The sequence below is a fragment of the Notolepis coatsorum genome (genome assembly GCF_963971535.1).
Source record: "Notolepis coatsorum genome assembly, chromosome: 6".
Lineage (NCBI taxonomy): Eukaryota > Metazoa > Chordata > Actinopteri > Aulopiformes > Paralepididae > Notolepis > Notolepis coatsorum.
This window is the reverse complement of record NC_140170.1, coordinates 96109208-96121372: the sequence shown is the minus strand read 5'-3', so window position 1 is coordinate 96121372 and position 12165 is coordinate 96109208. Positions and strand designations below refer to the sequence as shown.

At 44.7% G+C, this 12165-nt stretch overlaps 1 protein-coding gene across 1 annotated transcript in view; it reads right to left on the bottom strand.

The window, feature by feature from the left end:
* foxj3 (forkhead box J3) overlaps positions 1–12165 on the bottom strand; it is a 182092-nt gene that overhangs the window by 32840 nt on the left and 137087 nt on the right. The window contains exon 3 of the mRNA XM_084316286.1: positions 10095–10169. Within this exon, the coding sequence (XP_084172412.1) occupies positions 10095–10169 (75 nt within the window). The remainder of the gene's footprint in view (positions 1–10094; positions 10170–12165) is intronic.

Here is a 12165-nt window from a genome sequence, read left to right as displayed (position 1 = left end):
TGTGGGCACAAGAGAAATGGGCTGGACTACTTTGCTGTAGGTGGTCCTGGATGGAGGGAGATTGTGTCTCTAGGGGATGTGCACAACTTGACTTTTTCATGGTCGGTTAGTTGGTGGGTGGTCTGAAGGAATAACTTGATTTGGTGTGTGTACCCCAACATTCAAAAGGCAAAAAATAAAAAAAGAACAAAATAGATGGCGGGTAAAAAAGAAAATAATTCTCACAGAGAGCATCTGGCCCTCTTCTATGGAACTTGCTAGTCCTCACTTGTCGCATTAACAAATGCTTTTTGGACATGCTGCCATGGTAGAACACTTTGGTCCATATATCCTGCTCTAGACTAGAGTCTCATTCAAATGTCTTGACGTTTGCCACGAGGCTAACGCTACGTTGCAGCTAGCTACTGAGCCAAGGAAGAATAACAGCGCATGCAGGCCAGAGGTCAGGCAGGAACAGCGCTCGAAGCTCAAGTGGAGGTGTTGTTTGACACAACACTCCCTCCGAGTGGTTGAAATTGAAAATGGCTTTTTAGTCATTTACATTTAGTAATTTAGCAGACAATAAATGATCTTATCCAAAGCAACTTACAAGTTCTGTACAAGTCAGCAGGAAGGGCAGCTAGACTCTCGGGCATCTGTAACATATCGATTCCACTGACTCACGGCAGCAACATTACTTCTAAACGATATAACTTCACTACCAACATCCATACAACAGAAAATAATTATTCTGGCAGGCGTTACAGCAGCCAAGAAGCTTATCGCTATGAGATGGAAAGAACCTGAGAATCTCACGGCAATTCACTGGTCCCTGACATTGCTGGACGTTATTTATTTGGAGATATCGACTGCTCGAGTGGTTGGGGTGGGACAAGCAGGTATTGAATTGTGGACTGCGGCGGCCGAGGTGGTTAAAAGCTCAATGTAGCGGCAGAGTGGGGGTGGAGTGTTGGTCCTGGGGGACCCGGCGGTCTTGGGGAGGGGGGGGGGATGTCTGTTGTCTAATGTCTTTTGTGTTTGTGGTGTTTGTTTTTATTTGGTATATTTGTATTTTGTATTTATTAGTTAAGTTTAGATCTGTATTTCTTATTGTTTTGTCAATATTATTATTGTTGATGTTGTGTTGTTTGTTTGTGGAGCACAATGGACGCCACATAGTTGAGCATCATTTGTATTTAGGAATAAGTGTCGGTGTTTGCAGGGCTATAACTATATTCTATATTATAGCTATGGATACAATACTATGGCCCATTTGACATAGACTATCGTTCAATATGTGTTTAAGAAATAATTTTTCCATCCATACATTCCTGTTTTATACCGTGGTGAATATGAGTATAGTTTTAGAGTAATCCTGTCTAATCCCAGAAAACTACGCTATGCAGCAATATGTGCATTTCACTAAAAACGTGCCGTTTCTCGCCTGTACACGCTACTATTTCGAAATCAAATCTATATTATCGGTATTATGTTTAATCATGAATGCATGAAAGGGTGGGGGGGGGGGGGGTCGTTTTTTGATGCTTTGATCGTCACCAACGGCACGTTGTGGAGTAACGTTACAGACATATGTTGTGATCGAAGTGAAGTCATGGTTGGATCACAGCAGGATTGATACCATAGGCCTTACCTTCACTAGGATGTACCCGAAAAAGAATATTCCAATTATCTGATCTAGAGCCATATGAAATCCGCGTTCACTGAATCGCGGACGGAATCGCGGAATTGAGCAATAAAAATGGCATCAGTTGTAAACGTGGAATATTGCAGAATTTGCCCTAATCTGGACTGAAATTCCGTGTTCGGGAGAACATGGAACGTTTGGTGCAACGCGAACATGACCGGGGATGCTACAGCGTGTTACACACAACATGCAGCAATTTCCAAGTGTCTAGCTGCTTCGGTGTTAACGTTAACGTCGGAAGAAATTCCACACTAAGCCCTAAATTCAGAGCAGCGCAGTATCCTAATGACTTGTATATGACGATAAGGTGTTTTGCAAATTCTGTCAACATGCCGTGGACTGGACTCGCAAAACACGTGCGAAGATCACTCTCCAAAAGCCATGTCAGGAACACAGGAAAACACTGTGCTTCAAAACAGAGTAGGGTATATCTGCAGAGCCGCAGCCCCATACACACCAGCTCTCTAACGATGATCCCTGGTGATCACAATAGATACTGGAGAATTATCCGACGTTTTTCCCCATATGTTCATTATTATTATTCTTCATTATTATCATAAGTAACATTTATTGTATGCGTTTATTGCATGCGTTAGTTATTATCTGGTGCCGCCTAGTGGACACACCTTGGAACACGTATTGTGACTCTGGACAGGTAAGCTGTCTCTGCGCCGGCGCGTTGCGCTATTTAAGTGACACTCTTAACCAATGACCATAGGCTGTAAGGTGAAAGAACTCTGACTGGCCAACGGTACGTTGCATTGTATGCGCCGTTAATATCCGCATTTATCCTTTGATTCATATATCTAGTTACTAATTAATGCCGTTTATTTCCTTTCCTTTGTATAGGTAAATAATCTGACTAACGTCTGATTGTACGCCGTCTGCTGACTAACGTCTGATTGTACGCTGTCTACTGACTGACTAACTGTCTACTGACTGACTACTGATTAACTGTAACCTGGCTAAACGCTGACTACACTATCAAGTACTGGCGGTTGCTAATTGCAACCTGACTATCAACAAACTGTTATCCACGTCGACTTGGTTGAACATTACCAAATGCCATATCGACCTTTACTGACATTATCCACTAACGCTTGGATGCAATCTGCTACTAAACTACCAGCTACAAGCTAACTGCTTGCTTAATTAACCACCTGGTGATTATTGCAACCGAGTAGTAACAGGATGTTTGGACATTGGAGTCCTAATAAATGAACATTCTTACAAAGTCCGAATTGTTTCTTTGGTTTAATATTAAGTCATTCGCCCACACCCTTCCAATGGGGACATCTAGTTGACTCATTGACTGAGACCGCTAGATAATTGGACAGATACAGCTAGAGGGCGAGGCTAATCACTGACACTATTGTGATGAAATAGCTATGTAACGTTGCAGTACATAAAGTACACAGGACTAGAAATGATAGCTTCTTGCTAAATCTGATGCACCCATCTATTTGTTTAATGCAAATGATTGTCAGTACACACTGTCCTTTATAAACTAAACTAAAGGTGCCTAAATTATGCATTACCATATTTCATCACAATATAATAGATATAGCTAGGCTACTTACATTGTGATAATGTCAGTAGTAGCTAGCTGTATATTGTTTGTTTACACTTGAAATGTGTTTTTATTTTGTCACAATATTATTTGAAAAATAGTGTAAAATTGAACTGTAGTTCTGAGTTGCAGCACTTAAAAACATTAAATGGACCGTTATATCTTATTAAATTGTGGACATTTATTCATTCCCACTTATTAGACACTATTTATGATGGTAAAATGAGCGTACAAAGCAAAATACAGAATTCTGAAATATTAAAACGAAAAAAACGGAATTTGGAAAAAATAAAATGGAATTTGGATTTTTTTTTTACAGATTTCATATGGCTCTATCTGATCGTGAGTCCCAGTATTGGTGTCGATCGTGTCGCCAACATAATCCACCACACAATGCACCGGGAGAATTTCACGCTTCTCAATCCGATCGGGACAACTGGTCCACTTGCGCGACAAAGAAAAGTCAGACCAGAGACTGTTGATCGACGCACAGGCCAAGATATAATGTTTCAAAGGGTGCTCGATACTGCCACCTGGGTGGATGCGGCCGGTATTGCACTTTGGCATTCTCAGGATGATTCCCCATGTTAACCCCGAGTCTGTGTGCTTGTAATGAATGGAAATATCGAATAAAAGAAATAACGATGAAAACCCGACTATACTCTGGTTTTCGGGGGTCCTGGTGCTCAATGCATGGCGAGATAACCTGACTATCATCGGGTCTGGCGCGTATTGAGTTAACACATTCAGCGCCAATCACGAGTATAGTCGGGTTATCTCGCCAGCGATTGAGCGCCAATCACGAGTATAGTCTGGTTTTGATCCTTTGATATTTTTCCTCTGATCCCCGTTCTAAATCATCATCCGGATCATTCTTGCCTAAGCGTATTTACCATCGAAACGTGTATAGACATATACACTGGTAATCGCGATGGCGATGCGATCACTTGGAATTATTCTTTTTGGAATACCTTCTGGCTAAGGTAAGGTATATTCTATGACTATTTGACCAAACCTGATGATTGATGATTTTGTGAAGGTACATGTTATATACCTTTGATTTGGGAGTATTTGGGGTTACAGGGAATCAACCAGAACGATTCTGGCTTATTGCACATAATGCGTTTTATCTCACGATCTATGGAAAAATACTGGATTATCTTGGAAATGCGCGATGTTTAGCGTGTAATAAACTACAAACTACAGTGTGTAGAAACAAACTATATCTTCCATGTTGGACTACAAGTAGTGTCTGTCAAATTAGCCACACCATTGTCTCCACAGCTATAATACAGAACACACACACAGCTCTGCAAACATCGTGAAACACAGTGGAAATGACCATTTTAAGATGGCCTTCTAGCGGCAGAGATGGGGATTAAGCGTGGCGCTGAAAGTGTTAATGAAAATAGAAAAAAAACAAGTCAGCAGGAAGGGTACAACTCTGGCAGCTACGGGTAAGTAACATTGTTTGTCGAAAAGTGTCGAACTTCAGTGCTACACTCTTGAGTGCAGTCAACATAGTTCAGGACTTTATTGGAGGTAGTAACCTGCATATAAAAAACATTAACCACCACATTACAAAAGTCGACTTTGATCCCTGTGAACAATTATTCTGTTATTATGACCTATCCCTAATTGTGTCACAGTAAAACAAAGTTATACTTCCTTATAGGGCCAGGGGAGAGGGTGGACAGAGGGAGAGAGAGGGAGTAGAGCTGAGGTGAGATAAGGTCTATCTTCTTTGGAAACTCCAGCGCCCAAGTACTAAAAGTACTCTAGGGGGCACAGGTTGCTGGAAACTAGGGATGATACAGGATATCAGTCCGATACCAGGCTGAAACAGCATACCGGAGAATAACCCCAACACTAAGATACCAGGCTGAAACAGCATACCAGAGAATAACCCCAACACTAAGATACCAGGCCAGGGCTGTACGCTAAGCTTTTTCACTAGGGGCACACTTGCCCCTAAATGAGAAATTTAGGGGCAAAGAATATTTTTTAGGGGCAAATTTTTAAATAACTATTTTACCATTATAGTAGGGCTGGGCGATATGGCCTCTAAATGATATCGCAATATTTTGACATTTCCTCTAAAGCACTTAAAAATACTTGATTTAACCCTTTGATGCATACAGTCACGCCAATATGATGATTATAATAAGTCCCTGCAACATATGTTTGCATTATTAAACCATGAAGATGCTTTAAAAAATAATTTAATGAAAATGTACTAAGAGTAGTCTACTGACACACTAATAAAAAAAATTATTTACATCTAAGACAATTTATATAAAAACTCTTGGGTGCCTTTTACACAGTACTGTGTTTTCTATCCACTTTAGCCAAACACACACACACATATATATATATATATATATACACACACACACTACTGTGAGAAAATAATAATCACACAGACTTAATGATTTTAGAATATTTCAGATAATGAAATTAAATGTTTATATCATCAACTATCCAGTTAGTATTTATACTGTGTGTAACATTTGGCTACTTTAAATCATTGAATGTAGAGAGAGAGCAAGAGAGAGAGAGAGAGAGAGGAGGGGGGGGGGGGGCGAGAACGAACAAGAGAGCCAGCCCCCCCCTTCGGGTTTTGTTCTAGGTTCGCGTTTTGATCGTCTAAGCTGCCGTAGGTGATGACGTCACACTCGAATGTAAACAGGAAGAGATGGAGATGGAGACACACGGAGATCGAAATTGAATGATATACAGAAATGAATAACCAATACATTTGAAGTTATGTTTAAACTTCTGTTGTCAAGCGTTGTCAATATAACCCACCCCCTTTCCTCACGAATGGAACTAGTCTTGTGGAGTCCGCTTTGACCGTTTTCCAGGGTTAGCAGAGATCGCTAGTTAGCTTAGCATAATCCTAATAGATACCTTGGTTAGCAGCTACAGTTAGCTCATTGCTTGTGTCAATTAAATTGCATGTTATTAAAGGTCCGCGCTGGTCTGTCTAATGAAATTACAACCGCAACATTATATTGCACTGTACAGCCCTGGTTGTAGGCTAATGTTTTACTACAATTTGTATGGATTAATTTAGGAGTGAAATGCGAATGAAGGGTTGAAATCACCACTCGCAAGCTTGCCCCCAGCCCAGATATTATTTTAAACTCGCACGGACCAAATTAGGGGGCAATTTGCGATCATATCATCGCACTGTACAGCCCTGCAGGCTGAAACAGCATACGAGAGAAGAACCCCAACACTAAGATACCAGGCTGAAACAGCATACGAGAGAAGAACCCCAACACTAAGATACCAGGCTGAAACAGCATACCGGAGAATAACCCCAACACTAATATACCAGGCTGAAACAGCATACGAGAGAAGAACCCCAACACTAAGATACCAGGCTGAAACAGCATACCGGAGAAGAACCCCAACACTAAGATACCAGGCTGAAACAGCATACGAGAGAATAACCCCAACACTAAGATACCAGGCTGAAACAGCATACGAGAGAAGAACCCCAACACTAAGATACCAGGCTGAAACAGCATACGAGAGAATAACCCCAACACTAAGATACCAGGCTGAAACAGCATACGAGAGAAGAACCCCAACACTAAGATACCAGGCTGAAACAGCATACCAGAGAATAACCCCAACACTAAGATACCAGGCTGAAACAGCATACCAGAGAATAACCCCAACACTAAGATACCAGGCTGAAACAGCATACCAGAGAATAACCCCAACACTAAAATACCAGGCTGAAGGGAGCTCCAGTAGCTCACCACGTACCGCGAGCGCTATTTCAGCGCCGTGGACAACGGTGCTCGTCACGGATCTGGGGCTTAGCGAGTTCGAATCCCGACTGCAGCCGTGCCTTTCCCAGAGTGTCTTCCCCCCCATCTGAACCCTTTCAGCCTGTTTCTGTCGGTCAACCTTGACCAGTATAAATGTGATAAACACATAAAAGAGCCAGGGGAATGGCCAAAGTTTAAAAAAAAAAAAAAAAATACCAGGCTGAAACAGCATACCAGAGAATAACCCCAACACTAAGATACCAGGAAACGTGTAATGTGCTAGTTTGTTGCTGCATTCTTAACACATAGAAGCATGTTAGATCTCTGAACCCAAACTGATGGTCCAAGTCTATACTGTTCAGTAAAAGCAACGGATTGAAAACTTGGTATCGATACTGAGAGTTTGGTACTCGGCATCGGTAGTGAAAAAGTTATATCGGTGCGTCCCCACTGGAAACCACCTGAATACTATTGTCCTGTTTGTTCTCCTACCAGGCGAAAGGCTGCTTTCTATTTTTATTTATTTATTTTTAAACCACATCTCCTGTTTGCATTCGTAAAAAAATTAAATAAAAAAGATAAGACATTTTTATAAAAAAGTTGTCTCCATTTACATTGACCATGGACTTGTTGTGGGGGTGGAAGGCTCCCGATTAGCAGCATGCCTGCATTTACAGACTGACTGCTGGCAGCAACTAAAAAGCTAATATTCTTCCAGCGCAGATAGTCTGAGATAACAGGAGGTAACGCAGCGTTTCACAACGCCTGCATCATCACAGCGCCTGCATCATCACAGCGCCTGCATCATCACAGCGCCTGCATCATCACAGCGCCTGCATCATCACAGCACCTGCATCATCCCAACGCCTGCATCATCACAACGCCTGCATCATCACAGCGCCTGCATCATCACAGCGCCTGCATCATCACAGCGCCTGCATCATCCCAACGCCTGCTGTATCACAACGCCTGCTGTATCACAACGCCTGCTGTATCACAGCGCCTGCATCATCACAACGCCTGCATCATCACAACGCCTGCATCATCACAACGCCTGCATCATCCCAACGCCTGCATCATTCATCACAACGCCTGCATCACAGCGCCTGCATCATCACAACGCCAGCATCATCACAACGCCTGCATCATCACAACGCCAGCATCATCACAACGCCTGCATCATCACAACGCCTGCATCATCACAACGCCTGCATCATCCCACCCAACGCCTGCATCATTCATCACAACGCCTGCATCACAGCGCCTGCATCATCACAACGCCAGCATCATCACAACGCCTGCATCATCACAACGCCAGCATCATCACAACGCCAGCATCATCACAGCGCCTGCATCATCACAGCGCCTGCATCATCACAACGCCTGCATCATCACAACGCCTGCATCATCACAACGCCTGCATCATCACAACGCCTGCATCATCACAGCGCCTGCATCATCACAGCGCCTGCATCATCACAACGCCTGCATCATCACAACGCCTGCATCATCACAACGCCTGCATCATCACAGCGCCTGCATCATCACAGCGCCTGCATCATCACAGCGCCTGCATCATCACAGCGCCTGCATCATCACAGCGCCTGCATCATCACAACGCCAGCATCATCACAACTAGGGATGCACCGAAAGTTTTTGGCCGAAAATGGCAAAAAATTGCCTTTCGGCTTTCGGCCGAAAGAGTTTTCACCGAAAATATATCACCGAAACAGAAACAACCTAACAACCTTGCGTGTTGTTGTGATGATGTCGCGCTGTCGGGAGTCGCGCTGTTTCTATGTAAACTCTGTGCGCAACGCGTCCAATAAATGCGTCTTTAACATGCTTTTATATCCTTATTTACTATATGCCCGTCGCGGTTAATCACTGAGTGATCTAATATGCATATTATTCAGAGCGAGAGGGGGGGGGGGGGATTGTGTTTCTCACATTGACGCTGTCTGTCTGTCGCGCGTCTACTGTGCCGAGTCAAGCGAGCACATTCAGCTGGGGACTAGAAAGGTGCGCTCAGTAGAGCACAGATGTCCGCTGCGCAGCCAGAGAAAAGATGGAATTAATGTACTGTATGCATTCAGAAGTGCTGAATAAATGTTTTATGGACCCATAGTGATTATTTATTATTTAAGTAAAGTTTTGCCATAATCATATATTTTTCCATAATCATAATGTTCCACAACATTGGTAAAAAAAAATTCTATTCTATGAATCATTTTCGGCCTTTCGGCTTTCGGCCAACTGTTCTATTTTCGGTATCGGTTTCGGCCAAGAATTTCCCATTCGGTGCATCCCTAATCACAACGCCTGCTGTATCACAGCGCCTGCATCATCCCAACGCCTGCAGCATCATGCCAACGCCTGCATCATCCCAACGCCTGCATCATCCCAACGCCTGCATCATCCCAACGCCTGCATCATCCCAACGCCTGCATCATCCCAACGCCTGCATCATCCCAACGCCTGCATCATCCCAACGCCTGCATCATCCCAACGCCTGCATCATCCCAACGCCTGCTGTATCACAACGCCTGCATCATCCCAACGCCTGCATCATCCCAACGCCTGCATCATCCCAACGCCTGCATCATCCCAACGCCTGCATCATCACAACGCCTGCATCATCCCAACGCCTGCATCATCCCAACGCCTGCATCAGCGCCTGCATCATCACAACGCCTGCATCATCACAGCGCCTGCATCATAACGCCAGCATCCCAACGCCAGCATCCCAACGCCAGCATCCCAACGCCAGCATCACAACGCCTGCATCACAACGCCTGCATCACAACGCCTGCATCACAACGCCAGCATCACAACGCCTGCATCACAACGCCAGCATCACAACGCCTGCATCACAACGCCTGCATCACAACGCCAGCATCACAACGCCTGCATCACAACGCCAGCATCACAACGCCTGCATCATCACAGCGCCAGCATCCCAATGCCTGCATCACAACGCCAGCGGCTTATTTTCACCCCATTTAGCGTGTGACAGTGACATCTGTGCAGTGTGAACAAACAAAAGAGGGCTCACCTTCCCTGGGTCGTCTTTGGAGCGAGGCACTTTGAGAAAACACTTGTTCAATGACAGATTGTGCCGTATAGAGTTCTGCGGGAGGGGAGAGAAAAGAAAGAGAGATTAGTGGACATGTATCAAAAAACATAACACATAACAAGAACAAGTCTCTTGTCGGACGAGATCAACTCCTGCAGTCACAGGGAGTCGGCGGCCCGACAAGACGGCAGATGGTTTGTAAGGCCGCGTATGTTTTGATTTGTTATTTTTTGTTAGTCACAGTTGCCGTCATCCAGGTCAACTCATCTCCCTGACTAAACGGACTAAACCCCTGCGTGAGCTCCGGTCTCCACAACCGCGTCCAGATTTCTCTCTCTCCATGCAAACACAAGAACACTCTATTCTGCTCCATCAAGCCAGTAGGAAAAGACAGTATCCTTCATTTACGCTCAATAAACTGCATTCTAGTTATTATACATCAAATTCCAAAGAAGGACATTTTCTTTTAAGATTATAGCGCCAGAGGGCGGCTACGTGGCGTAGTGGGCAAGGCGCTCGCCACGAATGACGGAGACGCTGGGCTTGCCTGTTCGAGCCCAGCGCTCCACATTGCTTTCAGTTTAGCTGGTCGTTCATACTAATACACATTGGCCGTATTAGGGGGTGGGAAACTGATGGGTGGGGATCGGGCGTTGTGGACAGGGACTCCTACAGGTCGGTTGGTGCGCCTGCGCAGTAGAATCAGGAAGTGTCGGGGGCAGCGTGAGCCTCCCACGCGTTACTCCTCGCCACTGAGAGATCGAGCTGCGCAGGTGAAAAGATGCGACTGCTGTTACCTCAAGTACCGGAGGGGACTTGTGCTATGTATGACTTAGTCCACATTGCAGCCGGCTTGTGGGAGGCAAGAAACAGCATTCGTGACAGGGGAGGGTTGAATTGGATGATACGAAATTGGGATGGGAGAAAAAAAAATAGAAAATGGGAGAAAAAGTGGATAAAAAAAAAAAAAAAGATTATAGCGCCAGAAATAATCTCACACTGGACTGGTTGCTGATACCAGGGCCTGATATTAATTAATGCTTCAGCGGGCTCCTTGGGGGGCAGGAAATAAATTATGTAGCTCATTCTGGAAGTTCACTCATTACAGCATTACCATTTACCAGCTCCTCTTCACGTCCACCGTCGGAGAAAGAGGAGGTTTACCCATCTGCCTGATCGAGGGGGGGGGGGGGGGGGTTGAAGCGCGCCCACAGTGGCTGCAGAGTGGTGCTCCGGGTTCAGGTTAACGTGACCACTGCCCTCCGTAGAACCTGACTGGAGCCAGGCCAGCACGCCAGGGGGCGGTGGGCTTAGTGGAGTCACAGAGAGCCAAAGGCCAACATGTCTCTCCCTCTCCTCCACTCATGGAGTAGTATTGACAGATGGCCACTAAAAAGCTTTGGGATCCTCAGCTGAGTTTGAACGGATGTACAAGATGAGTGGAGAGAGAGAGAGGTATATAGAGTGAGGAATAGAGAGAGAGATAGAGAGAGAGAAAGAGAGAGAGACCCCCGAGCACATAAGATGGGAGCTGCTGGTATCACTATAGGCAATTATCCCTCACTCGTTGTGATGCTGTCAATCTTGCTGGTAGAATCCCTCTGAAATGCCAATGCAATCCAGTAGAGCCAGCAGCACAACACTATTCTCCAATGGAAACGAGAGGGGAAGGCGAGTGGCAGTGGAACCACAGCCAAACTAATCCTGATTTGTGGAGAAAACAGTCGGTGCGCTGACCCTGACCAAGGAATAGCCCCTCCCTAATTGAAAGCAAACAAACAAGAGGCGACGGCCCACAATGCCAGGAACAGAACACACTCTTACTGCACACACCTGAGTCTTTCAAACAATCATAACAAAATAAATAACGCAATACAAGTTCCCTTCTCAAGTTGTACCTTCATTATAACTCCCTTTGTCGTGCAGACTGAGTGATTTTATTTAATTTTATTTTATTAGGGATCCCCATTAGCTGGTACGATAGCAACCAGCTAGTCTTCCTGGGGTCCACTCCACACACAAAACAACATACAAAAACAATCACTATTGC